At 35.2% G+C, this 20762-nt stretch overlaps 1 protein-coding gene across 6 annotated transcripts in view; it reads left to right on the forward strand.

The window, feature by feature from the left end:
- The window catches only part of ZDHHC17 (zinc finger DHHC-type palmitoyltransferase 17), a 303371-nt gene that overhangs the window by 102946 nt on the left and 179663 nt on the right, over positions 1-20762 (forward strand). For 3 of the 6 annotated variants that reach the window (XR_007517284.1, XR_007517286.1, XR_007517285.1), the window contains exons 11-17: positions 2610-2734; positions 4298-4360; positions 7524-7617; positions 8498-8581; positions 9902-10059; positions 11826-11920; positions 18274-18451. Coding sequence is in view for 2 of the 6 variants with exons in the window: in XM_049883950.1 (XP_049739907.1) it covers positions 2610-2734; positions 4298-4360; positions 7524-7617; positions 8498-8581; positions 9902-10059; positions 11826-11920; positions 13345-13483 (758 nt within the window). In the remaining 4 variants the exon portion in view is untranslated. Of the gene's footprint in view, positions 1-2609; positions 2735-4297; positions 4361-7523; positions 7618-8497; positions 8582-9901; positions 10060-11825; positions 11921-13344; positions 14827-18273; positions 18476-20762 lie in introns of those variants that run through there. The other 3 variants (XM_049883951.1, XM_049883950.1, XR_007517287.1) reach the window with 3 other exon arrangements.

Raw genomic sequence — 20762 nt, forward strand, 5'->3', positions numbered from 1 at the left:
CATTTTAAGCATGAAATCATAAATATAAATTAAAACAACAAAGTAACACTTTTTTGCCTCTAAAATTGGCAGTATTTTTTTCTTTTATTTTTTCTCCATCATGCATTGCTGGTGGGGTTATAAATTGGTATATGGAAAATAATCTGCGAGTATGAAAGTATGTATCAAGCCTTAAAAATGTTCATACCCAAAGACAGTGTTCTCATAATATTTAATGATGTAGGAAATTCCGCTGAGCACTTTGAAGAGGTAGAATAGCATAGGTAATATAGAGCCTGGGTTTTCATACTCATTCCACCTCTAACTCACTTTGTAACTTAACCTCGGTCTCAGTTTTGTCATTGGTAAAATGAGGATAGCAGCAGGACTTCACAGGGTTCTTGTGCAGTTTAAATGACACATCCCACTGCCGTCGAGTTGATTCCAACTCATTGAAACCCTATAGAACAGAGTAGAACTGCCCCATAGGGTTTCCAAGGCTGTAAATCTTTACAGAAGCAGACTGCCTCATCTTTCTCCCAGGGAGCAGCTGGTGTGTGCAAATCACTGACCCATCCGCTGGCAGCCTAGCACTTAACCACTGTACCACCAAGACTCCCAGATGACCCATAGTTGGTGATTAATAAGTGTGATTTCTTTTATTAATCTTATTAAATACAGTATGATCTCAATTATGGTTAAAAATACAGAATACCAAAATTAAAAAAAGTTATTTCTGATTTGTGGAATTTTGTCTTTCCACTTTTCAGTGTTTTCTAATGTTCTCTAGTAATCACTTGATTTAATTGGGAAAAAAGTTGTTTTGAAGTTTTATGAAAAGCAATCAAGCTATTTGTACAGTGTCCATTTCAGTTAGCTTGTCTGACCTATTATTGTTAAAGCGCTAAAAACATCGAATCTCTTTATGTTTAAAGAACAAGCAAAAAACGTCTTTATGTTCATCTGATATTTAATTCCTTAATATTATTTTCTATCAGTAGTCATTTACTGAGCCGCTTGTTGGCCCCTGTAAATTTCATCTAAGCTATACAAAACATGACCTATTTATTTACATATCAGCAAAATTTTGAAACTCATAGCAAGTAAAGGTGCTGTCTCTGAATAATGCCAACTTTAGCATTCTTTGCACATTTACCCAGCTTTATTCTTAAAGGAAATTTTAGCTGTTGGAACAGCTGAAAGTTTTATTTCCTGTTTACCCTCTGCTGATTGTAACCACTGTATTTGTGTAATAATGATGGTGAAAGTTGGGGGGAAATAGGAAACTAGAAAAAAAAGGAAAGGAGAATTACCTTTTGAATGCTGTTTTTCCCAAAGACATTTTAAGAAACTGTATATGGCAGTTGGTAATGAATAACTAATGTTTTTTTTCCTTCCCCTTTTTCTCCTGTATTTTAAGTGTTTTGGTATTTACCAAGCAAATCTTGGCTTATTTTATTCAAGAAGCTGGCCTTTTTCTATCTGTCCTTCATAAGAAATGTAAATAGTGTCTACACGTGATAATATCCCCAAATCTTGGAAAAGTTTTGTATGATATTGTACCCACATAAAATCTTGAACATGGTATTTGAATATACCAAATGTTTTATATCTTAGAAGTGTATTGCTCTAGCAGTGTTACTTTATTTTTCTAGTATTCTTTAAAGAAGAGCCGTGGTGGCTCAGTGGTTAAGTGCTTGCCTGCTAACCAAAAGGTTGGTGGTTCGAGCCCACCGGCTGCTCTTCAGGAGAAAATAACTGGATATGTGTTCCCGTAAAGATGATAGCTTAGGAAACTCTATGGGGCAGTTCTACTCTGTCATATAGGGTCACTGAGTTATGGTTGACTCTACGGCATACAACAACAGTATTCTTTAAAATAATTTTGATTTTTCACTTACAAATACCTAGTACATTTCTTATATTTTCATTAAATAGAAAAGTATGAATATAGAAATTATTTGTTTTAAGCAAGTTTATAAATATCTTTTCTAAAACTAAGATCAACTCGAGTGTATTCAGAAAAGGTAAAATTTAAAATTTATATGTTCATTGAATTCTCACCACCCTAAGTGATAACCAGTCACTATTAACTTTTGGCAACCATTTTTTCAGGCCTCTGACTAAGCATATACATATGCAGAATAAAATTTTTAATTAAATGGGGGGAAAAAGGCAAGTTTTTCTTTTTTGAATTCCCTGGAGTTAAGAGCGAATCTTTTAAATATACAGATATGAAACCTCAGGTATTCAATAGATATATATAGACTTTAATGCATATAGATAAAGTATGTTAATGACTTTGAACATGAGAAGTGCCTTTATTTTTGTCAAAATAAAGTTGATCATCTAAACATAATATATTTACCGACTTTTTAACATATTCACTGACTTTTTAAAAATGTTAACTAAGCCTACATGATTTGAAGTTTATGAAGAAGTCACATTTTTACCTTTTACATTTAGTTATGAACATAATGGAAAATGTATCTATTTTGATGAAAAAAATCACCTTGTAGTTTTTTGATTGATAGGTGGTAGTTCTTGTGGTAAAATTTTATGTATTATAAGTTTATATATAATAGTAAGTCATTTATCATTGCTTCTTTAGATTCCTTAACTCTAAGTACATCTCAACTTTTTATTTATCCATCTTCCATTCCTTGCCAATAGTGTTGCACTTTTCTACAATTTTGGAAAATCTTGGAAATCAGATCCAGGAATTATTAAAGCTACAGAAGAACAAAAGAAAAAGGTAGCAAGATACAGTCCGTGTTCAGCTGTCAAATTACCAGTATTTATAGCAGATGTTAGAGTACAAAGGAAGAAATTGTCTTTTGGAATATAAAGAAATTTCAAACTAAATTGAGATTATTTATATCTTACTTGATGCTTACCCTTAGTGCTCTTGTGATGTCTGTCCTTACACTTCCATGACATTTTATAATTTCATGTTTCTCTTGCATATGAGGCTACTGTGATTGTTTTGAGGGAGAATACTATATCTTAACCATTTTTGTAACCCCCCAACAAATAATACATATTCAGTAAATGTTTGTTGAGTTACTGTATAAACCTGAAGGCCAGTGAATTGGGTGATAGTACAGATATATCACTCAGTGACTAAAACATTTGTATAGATGATCCAAGGCGTACCGTTTCTATAATCCAGATACTTCGGAAATCAAATTCATAATGTGAAGATGTCATGTGAGTAGAAAATTGAACTAGAGCTAATTAGATTCTATTGAGAGCTATTTTATTCAGTCTCTGAAAACAAAACAAATCCTGATGAATTATTCCTGTCCAGAGTAGAGAAACCCTGGCACATTCTTACAGTCTAATCCCCCTTTTTCTAGGCTGCATAGAGATTGCTACTCTTAAATGACAATATTCTTCAGACATTACTGCTAATTGGTTTGCCAGGTTTCCTTAGTCATAATCCAGTCGGAAGATTCTGTTCTTAATTGTACTTAGGTTTATTTCCATGTCATCATCAACACCTGCAGAGACCACTTCTTAAAGTGGGTTGCTGTTGTTGTTAGGTGCTGTTGTGTCAGTTCCAACTCACAGCAACCCTATGTACAACAGAATGAAACACTGCTGCCCAGTTCTGTGCCATTCTCAAAATCGTTGCTATGTTTGAGCCCATTGTTGCAGCCACTATGTCAATCCATGTCTTTGAGGGTCCTCCTCTTTTTCACTGACCCTCTACTTTACCAAGCATGATGTCCTTCTCCAGGGACTGGTCCCACCTGATAACATGTTCAAAGTACCAGGAAACAAAGGGCTCACTATCCTTGGTTCTAAGGAGCATTCTGGTTATACATCCGAGACAGATTTGTTTCTTCTTCTGGCAGTCTGTGGTATATTCAATATTCTTCACCGACACCATAATTCAAAAGCATCCATTCTTCTTTGGTCTTCCTTATTCATTGTCCAGTTTTCACATGCATATAAGGTGATAGAAAAATACCATGGCTTTGGGTCAGGCACAACTTTGGTCCTCAAGATGACGTTTTTGGTTAAAAAGGTGGTTAAGGTGGGTAACTTAATTTTGTTTTTAGAGGGATATCCCTGTAAATAAGTTTGGAGTTGCCTTTTCATGTATCCAAGAAATACAATTCCTGTAATGTAATGAAATAGCACAAGTAAGTGAACAAAGGATTTTGTTTCTTATTTTGAGGTGAAAACATTGGTAAATTAAAGATGAACATTATGTTTATTGATTTGTATTGATGGCACAGTAGTTGGTGAGCACTGTCAGATAAAAAAAAAAGTTCAGTTTTGAATAAAATATTATTTTTTTAATTCGCAGACAATAGTTGAACTTGCAGAGACAGGAAGCCTGGACCTCAGTATATTCTGCAGTACCTGTTTGGTAGTATTTTCTTGTTTATTCTCTTCTCCTTCCTCTTTCCCCTGGCAGTGGCATAGCATAGAAGGTGTGGGGTATGGGGAACAAGGAGAACAATTTCTTTAGGTGAGCACATTTTCACCCAAAAAAGTGGCGTTTTAGGCCATGGGACAAAGGGAAGATGGTCACAAGGTGGCTTCTTCTTAATGTGGTTATTCCCCTTACTGGTAGAAGCTGACCACACTTCTGATTCAGAGGCACCAGTCATTCACAGTAATTTTCCTTCTCTTTTTCTCTCTTAAAATGTAACTTTTCTTAAAATGTAACTGAGTAAATTAAAAGCTAAATAATAAAGTATTTAAAATCAAAGTTTTAACGACAATTTCCTAATACGTTGTTTTCCTAACTACATTTTAAGAAAACGTATTCTTTTATTTTAAAGGTCAGGGAGGGAAAATCCATTAGATAAATTTTAAGACAACATTTCCTCCGAACTGGTTCAATTTGAACAATATCTGTCTGTATTAGAACGTTTATGCAGCTTTGAAAACAATTTTATCAGTGATACTAAAAGTCGTCATCTTCAACCAGGTCATGGGTAAAGATAGATATGCAATTAAATTTATTTGTGGAATTAGGTATAGTAATTTTGACATTGTTTATTTTATTACTAAACATCAATTTCCTATAGAATAATACTGTTTTATGTTTTAATTATTTTCCGCTTAATTTTTGTAATTAATATGTATAAACAGCATATAGACTGTCATGTTTTTCTACATGGAAATTGAAATATCCCCAAATCAGTGGTCATTTATACTTTTAAATTATACACTGCAACATCATTAATGTCAACATTTGGTTAATAATAGTTGATTTAGTTTAGGCTTTTAGAATGAGTTTTGAAACTTAGCTCTAATTTTATAAATTCTGTAAGTTGTTTTACTTTAAACAATTATGAATTTGAGTATTCAAAATATATACTTAATTACTTGTGGCAATAACTTCAGGATATGGACTAGATTCTTTTGTATTTTCAGGCCTCCTCTCTGCTTTACAAAGGGTAATTCCCATGATTGCCATTTTTTTTTAATGCCTAGAATGTTTTTATGAACTGCTGTTTCTGTGGAAATATTCTGTCCCACATAGTCAAATATTCAGTGCCAAAGTACTTGCTGTATAATCCTGGCCATCGAGTCGATTTTGATTCATAGTGACCTTATAGGACAGAGTAGAGCTGCCCCATAGGGTTTCCAAGGACCAGCTGGTGAATTCAAACTGCTTACCTTTTGGTTAACAGCCAAGCTCTTGACCCCTGCGCCACCTGGGCTCCACTTGCCATATGGCAAACAAATTATTTATATAGTCACTCAATACAGGTAGTAGTTTAATTGTTAAATAAATAATCAGTGTCAAGAACAAGACTATTTTTGTTATCAATAGCATAAACATTTTATTATGCATTATGTTATTATAAGTCATGTACTTCTAGATAGGTAATTACATGCCATAAAGAGCATATCCTATTATAAAATGTTTCAGATTGACTGAGGTATTCATCATCATGTGGGGATGCTTCATACCCTGAGAACACACATGCACATCAGAGTTTCCTAAAAATATTACTCTATAAGTAAACCAAGGAGACTGTTAGGTTTCGGAAACCTGCATCCAAGGTGCTCCTTAACTTGTCAGGCTTTTAGCTCAGGTTTTATTAACTAGTATTGCCCAAAGGGGAAATATAGCTGAGAATTGCAGGTAGGATAGAAGTATATATGTCCTTGCTGCTTTCTCCTAAATAGATTTAGTCTCATATCTGTGGCTAAGAATAACTTACACTTTCCTTTGGTCCACAGATCATTTTAGTAGGTTAAGAACTACACAGTCCTCTGATGCCTTTTCCCTGGTACCTCGAAATAGTATATAACCTCATGTAAACTGATAGAGAAATTGCAGTGCTTATTTATATGAGGTTGGGACACCAGTGAGGGATATTACAAATGTTTCTGGCATTGGTTAGTAACCCTTCATCATAATATCCAGCATTGAGGCTACCAGACCTATGAATACCACCAGTGATTCTTAGATTCATTCACTTGACTGATTTAGAGTAACGTAGGGTAAAAAGTATTTCAAAACACTTTTAACAGTACAACATCATAAGCATGAATTCTTTCTTGTCTATCAGGAGCTGAATAATAGATTTCATGTTTTTTGCAAGGAAAAAAAAAAAACCCAAACCACTTGCCGTCGAGTCGATTCCTACTCATAGCGAACCTATAGGACAGACTAGAACTACCCTAAAGAGTTTCCAAGGAACGCCTGGTGGATTCAAAATGCTGACCTTATGGTTAGCAGCTGTAGCTCTTAACCACTATGCCACCAGGGTTTCCAAAAACCATTGCCATTGAGTCAGTTCTTACTCATAGTGATCCTATAGGACAGAGTAAAACTGCCACATTGGGTTTCCCAGGAGCAGCTGGTGAATTCGAACTGCCAACCTTTTGGTTAGCAGGCAAACACTTAACCACTTCGCCCCCAGAGCTCCAAGAAATAGCAGGAAATAGCAACTGTTTAAACTTCCACTTTGTTAACCGTGGTCATGTAATCTGAGTTCTCAGGAAGGCACGTTAAAAAAAAATAGATGTGTACATTTATGGGCTTTGTTTTGCTTTTGCTATATTTGCTAATTTGGGGAACAGACTTACATTTTAATAATTTTGAATTTAAAAGCTTATTTTATTCACTTCTAATCTGACCTTCCTTTCACTAAGGAACAATTTTATTAAAGAATAGCCAATATCATGACCATTAATCACAATTAATCTTTATTTAGAAGCCTGGATAATGATATGTTTTATTTTTCAGAAATTTGAGGAATGTGAATGAAATAAAGTACCAATCATAGCAACAGCAACTTAATCTTTTAGTTATTTTTGTAAATTGATAATTCTAATCTTAAGAGTTTATATGCTGGAGTAGCCTTACCCTTTTAGACTTTGTTGTTGCCAGGTGAAATTCCATTAAACAAAACAATAGTGATTTTTGTTTAGTTTTATTTGGAAACCTTGGTATAATCCTATTCAAGGAAATGTAGTTTCTTTTTGCACAATTGTATTTTGAGAAAATGTTCTGCTTTCCTTTCTTGGTTATGCTTTTCATAATCCTTTTACATGCCTGTTGACAGATACGGAAACCAGTGAGGTCCAAACATTGTGGTGTGTGCAACCGCTGCATAGCGAAATTTGATCATCATTGCCCATGGGTGGGTAACTGTGTAGGTAAGTTATATGAGTAATTTCTAAATCTGTTGTTCATTTAAAGTACTTAAGTTGTTTTAGGTAACCAATGAAGTACATTATTAGATAGAAGAAACTTCATTCTTGTATACCATTGCACGCCTCATCCCCTTACCCTTGTTTATTTTCTGGCTGGTTGACCAAATAGCAATTCAGTTGAGAGAGGAAAAATGTTATAAAATCGATGTGTAGAAAAGGTTGATATTATTTATCTATCAATTTTCTGGTGCCTAATCTTTAATACTTTTTCTGTTGGGTAATAGTGAAATTACTAAGAAGGCAAATTATTATATTTTAATTAAACTAAAGGAAATAAAGCAGTAAAAATGTTTGAAAGAATGTTATGTACAGAGGCAGAGAAGAATGAAATATAAGAATGCTGTATACGTCAGTGTTCAAGAATGGTATAGTCTGCTGAGATGGACTTAGTGGTCTGAGAGATGACCCTGGGGATTTTATGAGGTGACAGGAGGGAAACATTACAGGGATTGTATGACCCTGTTCAAGAGAGAAGCCTTTGAAAAATTGGATTATAAAATTTATAAAAGTAAAGATAAAACAGGGTCATTTTAAACCTCAGAAAACAAAGAATAGGATTAAAGCTTTAGAGCTGAGATTTCTTTGGCTCATTGGGACTCTCTTGTCTTCAGAATGAACATCACAGCAGTCATCACGTCTTTGTGTATTGATAAGCATTCTTATTTTAAGACATTTATTAGAACATTTATTTTCTTGAAAAACATTCTATAAAATATGTGATTATTGTCCAAGTTATATCACACCTTTCCTGGCATACCCCCAAAAGGTGTATTACCAGTTGTTTTTTCTTAGCTGAAAAAAATTGCTCTGTGTTGTTCTTCAGGTGCAGGCAACCATAGATACTTTATGGGCTACCTATTCTTCTTGCTTTTTATGATCTGCTGGATGATTTATGGTTGTATTTCTTGTGAGTACACTTAGTTTTTTGCCTTATTGAAACATAAATGTTTGCATAATCAGATTATACTTACCATAGTAGCAAGTTATAATCTTGGCAAAAGTTTTTTAACTAAAAATTATGGTTTGGGGCACCTTACTACAATGAAGCATAAAAAAACATAAAGGAGAAAAATAGCTATAGAACTATTTTCATATCAAATTATGTTCAACATATATAGTATAAGCAAACAGAATTATTGGCTAACTACTTTTTTTAATACTTGTCCACTGAAAAATGTGTTGGTCTAATGGGCTTTGAAAAGCTTCTGGGTAAAATACACCAACATTTTTCACATCATGTGCTTGCTTTTTCTCTAGTAGTTTATATATTATATGATTGTGCTAGTTCCTTTTTTAACCAAACAGTGGGAAAATACACTTAAAGTTAAGTTTGCACAGAACTTGAAATATTTTGAAAAGTGAGGTATTATTATTGCCTATTAAGAATGTTTTTTTATTAAGAATATTAATAAGTATCAGAAGTTACCCTTTTAAGAATAAGTTTTCATTTACTCAGTCATATAGGTTTAGTAACTTAGAGGAAATGATAGGTTTTTATTGCATTGAGAAAACAATTTGGAAAGAGTTTAAATGCAGACAGTTACTGTGCTTCATGGCTTGGAGACACGTAGCATAAACAGGTATTAGATCCTGGTTTAAAAATAAAATCTTGGGTGAATGCTTTCCTAGTCCTTCTGTCCCCACAGATATTAAGAATAACCTCTGTCATTGCTTTAATGAACAAAAAGAGGCTACCTCTTCAAATACAGATTAATAGGAAGATTTGGTCTAAGATCTTTACCTAATTTCTGGCCCAGCACACCCTTGAGAGAACACGTTCCTGCCAATAACAGCTGTTCTTTATGGCAGCAGCACTCAAAGAGCAGGAGACTTTGTGTTGGAAAGAAAAAGCTCACCTCACCAAGGTGATCCTGTTATGTTATACATCCCCCATTCACAAAAAAATCTCAATTTATCTGTATTATCTTATTTTTGTTATTAAAAAATGTTCTTTTAAGTATTGTATGTGTGCATTACCAATTAAATATTAACTCTATTGTTAAGATGCAGTACTTTTTAAAGATTGGTTACTGCTTTTCCGTCTTTTTTTTTTTTTTTTTTTTTACTAGTGTATAATTCAGTTTTTAAGAGTATAAGAAACATTTGCTGGTAAAAATGAAGTTAGATAGACTCTTTGGTCGTGTTTTCTAAGTGGTGCCTAGGACAAATGCATACATTGGGTGCTTGAATGATTGAGAACATATGAGTACTTCTCTTCTGGCTTTAGACTGGGGACTCCACTGTGAGACCACTTACACCAAGGACGGATTCTGGACATACATTACTCAAATTGCTACATGTTCACCTTGGATGTTTTGGATGTTTCTGAACAGTGTTTTTCATTTCATGTGGGTGGCTGTACTACTTATGTGTCAGATGTACCAGGTATGTACAAATGACTTCTTTGTTCTCTAGTGTGCTAACTGAAAATTGTCGTAAAAATCCACTCCTTGCTTAAAAGATACTAATGTATTCTCTTTTGAACCACTCCTGCTTTTCAAGGATTCAGTTTATCTTTGGATTTACCTTCTCTTTCTGTCTTCCTCCTTTCCTTCCTTTTCTCATATTAAGAACTTCTTTAAATATTGTGTTTTAGGTGAAAGTTTACACAGCAAGTTAGGTTCGATATAATAGTTTTTATACAAATTGTTTTGTGTCATTGGTTACAATTTTCACAATGTGTCAGCATTCTCATTATTTCTGTTCTCTTTGTTTTGTTCCCATTGGTCTAGCTTCCCTTCCCCTCCTTGCCTTCTCATCTTTGCTTTTGGGTAAATGTTGACTGTTTGGAAATAGTTGATTGTTTAAGGGAGTACATTACTCATGGGTGATATTGTTTATTTTATAAGCCAAACTATTATTTGACTGAAAGGTGACCTTCAGGAATAGCTTTAGTGCCAGGTTCAACATGTGTCTTAGGGCAATTGTCTTGAGGGTTCCTTTAGTTTCTGTCAGTTAAGTAGTTGTTGATAGGTGCCATTGAGTTGGTTCTGATTCATAGTGACCCTAACTGTGTACAACAGAACAAAACACTCCCTGGTCCTGCACCATCCTCACAATCGTTATGCTTGAGCCTATTGTTGCAGCCACTGTGTCAATCCGTCTTGTTGAGGGTCTTTCTCTTTTTTACTGACCATCCACTTTACCAGGCATTATGTCCTTCTCCAGAGACTAGTCCCTCTTGATAACATGTCCAAAATATGTGAGATGAAGTCTCGTCATGTTCCCTTCTAAGGAGCATTGTGGCTGTATTTCTTCCAAGACAGATTTGCTCATTCTTTTGGCAGTCCATGGTATATTCAATATTCTTCGCCAATACCACAACTCACAGGCTTCGATTCTTCTTCGGTCTTCCCTATTCAGTAGGCCTGGCCTTTTTTAGGAATTTAATTTTGTTCTCCTTTTTTCTCCCATTCTATTCAGGACCTTCTGTTGTGTTTCTAGACAGAATGGTCGGTAGTGGTAACTGGACACCATCTGGTTCTTCTGGTTTCAGGTTAGAAGAGGCTGTGGTTCATGTTGGCTATTAGTCCTATAAAACCCAAAAACCAAACCCAATGCCGTCAAGTCGATTCCGACTCATAGCGACCCTATAGGCTAGTTTATTCTTTAATCTTTGGTTTTCTTCATTCTCTTTTGCTCCAGATGAGTAGAGATCAACAATTGTATCTTAGAGTCATGTTAAGAACTTTTAACATTCAGTATTACTCTCAAGACAGAGCTTTTTATTTCTGTTGTTCCCAATTCAAATGTGTCCAGTTGGGTAAAACAGTAAGCTTAGATTGATGATGCCATCCTATTGTGTTTTCATTTTAATGGTATCGTCTTATTATCCACAAATAAGAATTTTTTTTTTTAAATTAAGGTTTAAAAAAAGTTCATTCTTTAGGAGGTTAAATGGACAGGTTGTCTCTGTGCATAGTGTGTATCTGTCTGTGGGCACAATTCCAAGTGACCTGTTTTTAAATATTTTCCCTATTTAGCTGACTACACAGTGAAAAATGATATCATGTAAACTAATTTGATCTGGTGGAAAACCAAAAAAAAAAAAAGACTTCATTGTTTGTCTCTCTATCCCAGTCCTCTTGAGAATAAGCTTTTTTAATGTTAAATATTCAGACAGTAATGGCTTGCATTCTTTTACCTGTTAGATATCATGTTTAGGTATTACTACAAATGAAAGAATGAATGCCAGAAGATACAAGCACTTTAAAGTCACAACAACATCTATTGAAAGCCCATTCAAGTACGTACACGTTTTTGTTTTTAATATTTTCCCTTGCCATATAAACGTTTTACTGACTGAACTCCATAAATGTCTAGTGAACACATCAAATAAAAGTATTTACTTTAGGTATGGGAGTAAACTGTGAAACAGTCAATGTTTCTTTTACTTAGCCATATTTAAAGAAGCCTGTAAATCCTACTTAATTCTAAGATTTTTTTCCGAGGTAGCATTGGTCAGTTCACGTTAATTTTATCTATACAGTTGTCTCTTCGTATCCACGGGTTCCACATCCACAGATTCAACCAACTGTGGATTGAAAATATTTGGAAAAAAAGGAAAATTCCAAAAAGCAACACTTGAATTTGCTGCCTGCCAAGCACTGTGCTGAATCCACACAAATGAAATGATGTGCAGGCATCCCCTGGTGTAGTCTCCCACCATCTCACAGATCCTCAGTCTCTCTCCAGCACTTGTTGTTGGAGTGTTGTTCACCTTGCATCTTGTCATTATTCCCTAAACAGCACAGTACTGTACAACAGCTGTTTACATAGCATTTACATTGTATTAGGTATTATAAGTAATCTAGAGATGACTTAAAGTGTACGGGAGGATGTGCGTAGGTTAATATGCAAATACTGTGCCATTTTATATAAGGGACTTGAGCATCTCTGGGGATCCTAGAACCAATGCCCCATGGATGCTGAAGGACAGCTGTATATATACATACAGATATTTTTAAATTTGTCTTCAGTTTCATACTTAGAAAGTGTCCTAATTATATGAAATGTTTAAAACATTGAGTTTTAAACACTAGCCACTTGTCTATCATCCACATGCTTTTGCAATACTGTTAATTCTTGCATGCTTCTAGAAAGCAAGCAAACCTTTAAATAAGAACAAACATAAGAGTCAGTTTGGTGGTTTTGAGAATTCTCCCATAGGTACAACCAGTACATAAGGTGTAAAACTTACCGCTTTTCCAAAATTCCTAAAATTCCTTGAACTTACCCTTGACGTTTCTTTTTTTTTAGTTGTTATTTTTAGGTCTACTGCCAAATCCATGTTAACTTCTAATTATTTTTTTCTTTCGTTTTCTCAATGTTAGAGGTAGTTTTTCTCCTTGCCAAAAGCTACATATCAAGAACAAAAATTGCATATGACACAGGAACAAAAGAAATGCAAATTTGAATAACTTTAAAATATAATTTTGTTACCCATTAAAATAGCAAAAGAGAAGAATAAAAATCAGTGTTGGCAGAGCTGTAGAGAAACACGAATGCATAGATAGTCGATAGATTGATAGAGGAGGTATAAATTGGTTCTATCTTTCTGGCAAGTTACCTGAGTTTTCAAGTTCAGAAAAGGTATATTTAACATAAAATTATATTGAACTTAAATCATTGTTCTAATCGACTTTGTTTTGGGTTTTATTTGGTTTTTAGCCATGGATGTGTAAGGAACATTATAGACTTCTTTGAATTTCGATGCTGTGGCCTCTTTCGTCCTGTTATCGTGGACTGGACCAGGCAGTATACAATAGAATATGACCAAATATCAGGATCTGGGTACCAGCTTGTGTAGCACCATCTTTATCTCATGAAGCATATTGCTGAGTGGTGCCTGAAAACTGTGTCTGTCCGTGTCTTTCTCACACTCGAATCCACATCCTTTGAACAATAGCATGCTATGTGTAGGGCTAACACTGAATTTTACATTCTTTTCTTTGCCCCTCAACACTTATTAACAAAAGTAAACATGGACAGAACACACTGCCACTTCTGGGAAGAAGAAAGATCATAAAAAAAAAGGATTTTAATGGTTCTTAATATGGGAATTCACAACCTACTCAACTTTTTGGTTTTGTTCTCGCAACACTTTTCATGAAAAAAGAGTGAACTTATTCTGTCGATAGACATGGTATACTGATTAGAAATGTTTAGTTCTAGCTAAAACTAAATTTATGGTATACGGTTAAAGTTTATGATGCAGTCTACTGATAATATTGCATATAATTCCAGGAGAGTTGTCTTAAATTGATTCAGACTAGTATTGTGTACATTTTAGAATGTACATGTAAATACTGTGATAAAAATCATGTGGTTGTATTATGGATCTACTGTAACGTGTCTTCAAAGGCACAAGAAAATAATGTTCACAAAAAATGTGCTAACGATAATTTTACTTCTATCAGCTGTTGCCTTGCTGATATATTTCTAGTTCTGTGAAATAATTTGTAGTAACCTTGTTCTGAGGTTTTACGGTCTGATAATAAAGCACTTGCATGAGTAGAATAAGTCACGTTATTTTGTTCAAAATTAAAAGCCCTACTAAGTGCATGAGACACTTCATAGAATGTATGCTAGGAGACATTATCCAGTGAGCATAAAGTAGAATTTAATTTGATGTCCAAACAATCCAATTTTTAAAAGAGTTGAGGTGGTATTTTCAAGAAAAGGCAGAGCAAATAAGTGAATGCAAATTCTCAGTAACAGATAAATGGATATCTTTTTTAATTCTGAGATGCAAAAGAAATCGTAGGCAAAATAATGGAGTTTAGCTAAAAATGGAGAATGATCTCTACATAGCACATGGTGAATAAAGGAGAAACTAATGGTATATTCTGGTTCTTCAAAAATGGTTTTATCAGAAAGTAGAATTTAATCCCCAAGATTATTTCGATTTCCCAAATATTGGATGTTTTGAAATTTGTTAAAGCTGTCTGAAGAAAATTCAGAAAGATTTTCTTATTGTTAAATGTGATGCACTGATCAATTTTTGTTGCAGCATTTCCATACTGTCATGGTGAACTGCTAGTCACTTGCTTCATAAATATTGTTTACAGAGACTTGGTTTAGTCCTCTTAAGTGCTGTAGCAAACTGTGGTTCGAGCAACCTGTGGGAAACCCGTGAGAGGGAACAGGGTAGGTGGGTGGGTAGGGAGGGCGGTCAGACTGACGACAGATGCTAGACCAGTGTAAAGAATGTCTATCTGTATATAAATAATTTATCAAATAATTTTCTCTGTGTCTGTGTTAGTATATTTAAAGCTGCTCATTTCATTTTATCCAACCAGAAGAAAAGGGAGATAACTAATGAGCTTCTAGCGATGTTCAATATTGCTGTTAATAGGCATTATACCCTGCAAGTTCACTGCATGTCTGATGCTTGGTAAAATTAGTATTTCTTGCAAAATGCAGATTACAGGTATTAAAGCAATCTAGTGGTATAACCCGCCCCTTGCCTTAGTAAGAGGAGCAGTGAAAATGTATATAGTTGATGTTCAGTATTTCCAAGTACAATTTTTTTTTTATATAGTAGTTTCTTTGACCATAAGTCACACATCAGAAAAGATTATTACCCTTAGTGTGAGTGTTTTAATATTAGAAAATTGGCATATGTACTTTATTTTTGAAAAGGGAAGAGATGGGTGTGGGGTGGCAATAGCACTGTGCCATTTTTGTCATAGAATGTAAAAAATTGGTTAACTTTACAAATGTCTCTGCTAGTTTTGACTACTAATTGGGGGAAATTTTAGATGATTTTTAAATTCAAAGTTATTTATACAATGCTAGAATTTTGTTTTAATTTTTGTATTTTGAACCACTTCACATGAAAACTCAGTTGCAATTTTTATCAGATACATTTTTATGAACAGTCTAAGACTATGGTGGTTTTCTCAGAGTTTAGATAAGAGTGTTGATACCATTTTCTTTGTGGTACAATATTTAGTGCACATGGCACGTGTGTGAGTTAAACAGAAAAAAAAACCTCTAGATGTATAGTTACATGGAAAGTACTAGCAACGTGAATGCTTTAGTACTAACCATCTCATAGTACCAATGAAATTTGTAACTTGGAAATGGTCAGGTGATCAGGAGCCAACTATGCAGCAGTGTACCGTCTGTTTAATTATTTTGTAGGTCCTCTGTGTGGAACCAGTTTAACCTACTTCCAAAGTTGTGTGTGAAGGTGATCCATTTGGGAACAGTTCATATCAGCTTAATTGGATGATTTTAGGAAATAACAGTTTAGTCTCAGCCCTGAACATGAATTTCCTCCTTGGCAGTTTTTATTCATATTTTTTGTGTTCCCAGAAATTTATTTGAAATATTAGTGGGCGTAAAACAGCATCATTACATCTTAAGCTATGGATATTTTTATTTTATATTTTATTTATAACTGTGCCAAGTATTATTTTACTACTTACTGTGTTACTCTGTGGAAAGAAAAACTTGTAAAGTGTTTAATAAATTAGCTCTCCTTACATAAATTAAATGTCAAAATTTTGTAAAATATTAATCAGAATAAATATTGACTCTTAAGTATGTGCTTGTCTTGTGATTTCACTCAGTTCACTTCAAAAGGTTAAGTAGGCTGGAAGTGGAACCTGTGTTATGAGATTATATACATATTGCCTGGTCAACGAGGAGTTAAGTGGCATGAGACTGGAGAAATTTGCAAAAATAAATGATGGTGTGTGTGTGTGGTGTTTTCCTCAGAAGAAGAATAAAGAATCCTCAGGGACTGAATGAATCTCCAAGTGTTAACTCTGAGAATGTCTACAGCCACTATGGCAAAATTAAACCTACCAAATATTGATCTTACTTACTTGAGAAGTTCTGCATGACAAAGAAAGCTTTTTGATTTGGCAATTAGAAAAGCAAAAATGATGAAGGAATCCTTCCCTGTTGCTCAAGTGGTTGTTAATGGCTTGAGAGCCCAGTAGTATTAAACACATATTTTTAGATTAAACTAATACTCAATTCATAATTACTTTGATATTGAACGTAATGCTCCAGAATTGGCTAGAGCTTAAGTAACACTTTTGAACAAATGTATAAAATACAGTAAACTCTACCACAAGGCATCGGGTTTAATTCCAGTTGGAATTAAAAGTTTAATTACTTTCTGTAGTCTCTAGGTGGTGCAAACTGTTAGCACCCTCAGCTGCTAACCAAAAGGTTGGCAGTTTGAGTCTGCTAAGAGCACCTCAGAAAAGGCCTGATGATGTACTTCTGAAAAATGAACCATTGAAAACCCTTGGAGCACAGTTCTAGTCTGACGCACATGGGGTTCCCATGAGTTGGAGTGGACTCGATGGCAACCGGGCTTTTTTGTTTAAGAACTTTCTCCCCTTCTTTGTCTACTTGTCTAGATCCCCCAACCCTTGCCAGATTGGTAGATCAGACCTGTGATGTGGATATCTGATTCTAAGAGTTTAGAGATAATTGGAAACAAGTGTCATGTTCCAGGATAGGAAGTCTTAGCTTTTTGTAGGAAAATATTTTTTATATGACTTTTAAAAGAGAGAAATTGTAATTACAAGTAAAATTTTGAGAGCGCCCCTTGATCAAAGTTAGCTTAGCCACAAACTCAAGGAAACCAGATAGATGCAAGTCTTAGAAAACTTGACAATTCAGGAGTATGAATGTTTTGCCCAGGTGAGTTTTACTAAAATATTTGTCAATATTTTTAATAGACAGTAATGTCTTTAGTACTTGGAAAGAGGGACTGTTTCCATTCAAAGCATTGGAAAGGCTCACTTTTGCTATTTCTATTAATTTCCATGAATAAGATGTTAAATTTTGAGAATATAATGTATGTGTGTTTTTCTCAAAGAGATGGTTAGGAACCATTATCCCATAGTTAGGGGATAGCCAGCAAGTGCCAAAGAACCTGCTAAGACTTCCTGTGAGAGAGGAAAATGTCATAATAGCCGGTTTTTATACAAGTTTTAAAGATTGTATTTCATTTTACTTGGATCTTGCCAGTGTTCTGTAGTATAATGAAATATATGGCAAAAAAGGCAGATGCTTCTTAAGCAGTAAATATTAACATGATTTTAATAAAAGTATTTAGACAAAACGATTTCAGTAATATACCTTATGGGAAAAACGGTGTTTTATACTTAGCGCAAGAGGTCAGCAGTTCAAATCCACCAGGTGCTCCTCGGAAACTCTATGAGGCAGTTGTTCTTCTCTGTCCTGTAGGGTCACTATGACTTGGAGTCGACTCAGTGGCAACGGGTGGGGAGGTGGTGTGCACATTTCTGTTCTGTGTAGCTCTCCTCTCCACTCCTGTTAACGCTAGCCACCTTGTTCTACCTAAACTCGGCTCTTGTTTCCTGGCAGGCTCCACCTGAGTTCTCTTTGCACTATATCCCAGGTGCTCCCTCAAAGCAGTAAGTTGTAGTAATCATAAGATTGATGTTATTTTTTCCCCCCATAAAGGTCCTTTGTTGCCTGGCATTTTTTCAGGTTTTTTTTTTTGTTGTTGTTGTTGTTCAGGTGAGAGGGTAAATGTGGTACCTCTTATTCCATCTAGGCTATAAGTGGATGTCTGAATGCATTTTTTTAAAAATTTCTTTTTAGTTTGTCATACGGAATATTGATGGACATAACTGTCATGAACAAAAGTGCTCTGGGGTCCTCGATAATTTAAGAACATAAAAGGGTCCTGAGACCAAAAAGTTTGGGAACCACTGTTTGAGACCAACATTTTCCGAAGTGTTCTTTAAGATGTTAGCAGTTCAGTGGATAACTAATTCAGGTAAGGCTTTCTTCAATATAAAGCAGATTTCTCCACCACAAGATTTCAAGGCCTTCAGCATGCAAGTGTGCAGTGTGAATCCTCAAGGGTATGTACATATATATAGGTCTGTAATTGCAGCACTCCCTAAACTTATTTGATCAGAACACTTTTTTCGAGCTAAAGTTGGCAGCAATCTTTCATAAATAAACCACTGGAATGGGCTGAAAATATTATAAATGTAGTTTTAAGAATAAAAAATGTGTTTATTGACCATGCAGCACTTTAACATGGCATTTGGATTACTTTGGGGCTACCTGCTGACCTAACTTACATCCAAATGACCACAGAGACTACTGCCTAAAGTCAAATTCTCATTTCTATTCCTGGAACCACTTCAAGTTTTGGAGCGGCTCCCAACTAAATCAAGAATGATTTTAATTATAAGTATTTGTCTTAATTGTTCATTTTACTAGACAGAAATCTCAAATTTCCAGGCACCTGGTAACCACATTTAGAACATTAACCTCTAGAATATCTACTAGCATCTCCAGTAGTTTGGGAAACACGGTAGGTGTGGGAATTGTTGGTTCTGTATAAGGAACAACTTATTGTGTATATGATTCTGGTTATTACCGTTGCATATCAAACCACCCAAAACTTACTGGCTTAACACAGTATTTTTTTCACAGACCTGCGGTTTGGTCAGTGCGCAGCAGGAGTGCTGACTTTGTTCCACTTGATGTCAGCTGGGATGGTTCAGAGCTGGGGACTGGAATAATTTGAAAGCTCACTTGCTCACATGTCTGATAGCTCATACTGGTTGTTGAGACCTCAGTTGAGACTATAGCTACAATACTTACATGTGGCCTCCCCTTATATTTTGGGTTTCCTCAGAACATAGTGGCAGAGCTCCAGGGGTGAACATCCCGAGAGAAAGAGGCAGGTAAAAGCTGCATTGTCTTTTTTAACCTAGCCAGGTCCATCACATTCCATGAATTAAAAATGAGTCACTAGGGTCAGCCTATATTCAAAAGAAAGGACTTTAGAGTCCAGCATTTCATGGGAATTTCAAAGAATTGGTGGACATGGTTTAAAACTACCACATACAGAATCAGGAGTTACTCAACTTACGTATTTTCTTGCCAATTAACTGTTTTCCAGCCTGCTTAACAAAAAGACATTCCTCCCTCCCATGATGGAACTGGTATGACTTATAAAACACCTGAAGTACCTCAAAGCTATAAATGTACATAAGCATGAACCGTTTCACCCAGTTTATCCTCAGCTTTCAAAATAAGCAATATAGTATGTTAAGATAGGTTTTGGAAAAGATTAAGATGTATTTCTAGATCAAGCATACCACAGACCAATTTCACAGCCTGCTACCCTCCCTTACCCCTTGCGGGTGTGGGTAGAGCCAGGCTGAGTCTCTGGTAGGGAACTAGAAACTTCTTTTGGGGGAATGATGAAAACATTCCTATAGTACAGTACTCCTTTCCTACCTGAGCTAGCTGACTGTGCTCAAGCAATGCTATATTCCTTGCTTCTTACGCAAAATAGAACTATGAGAAAAAATCACCCCAGCTTCCAGTAAATCACCATCTATCAGAAAAATGGAAAAAAGACTGACGTTGTTAAGAATTTCATTTTACTTGGGCCCACAATCAACAGCCACAGAAGTAGCAGTCAAGAAATCAGATGATGCATTGCATTGGGCAAGTCTCCTGCAAAAGATCTCTTTAAAATGTTAAAAAGCAAAGATGTCACTGACCCAGGCCATGATGTTTTCAATTGCCTCATGCATGCAAAAGCTGGACAATGAATAAAGACCAAAGAATCATCAATACCTTGGAATTATGGTGTTAGTGAAGAATATTCAATATACCATGGACTGCCAGAAGAACAAACAAATCTGTCTCGGACAAAGTACAGCCAGAATGTTCCTTAGATGCGAGGATGGCGGAACTATCTCACATACTTTGGACATGTTATCAGAAGGGACTAGTCCCTGGAGAAGGAGGACATCATGCTTGGTAGATAGCAGGTTGGTGAAAAAGTGGAAGACGCTCAATGAACTGGATTGACACAGTGCTTGCAACAATAGGCTCAAACATACCCATTGTGAGGAATGGTCTTGGACTGGGCAGGGTTTCGTTCTGTTGGTCACTATGAGTCGGAACTAACATGATGGCACCTAACAGCAACATCAGATTAGAGTGTAGAGTCTAGAAAGTCATGCTAAGCCTCAGATTCTATATACCTGTTTATAATGATCTTTAGCTACAGGTAAAGACAAGAGAATTTAAGCGTTTAAAACTGTGCCCAGCCT

Source organism: Elephas maximus, chromosome 4 (assembly GCF_024166365.1).
Source record: "Elephas maximus indicus isolate mEleMax1 chromosome 4, mEleMax1 primary haplotype, whole genome shotgun sequence".
Taxonomy (NCBI): Eukaryota; Metazoa; Chordata; class Mammalia; order Proboscidea; family Elephantidae; genus Elephas; species Elephas maximus.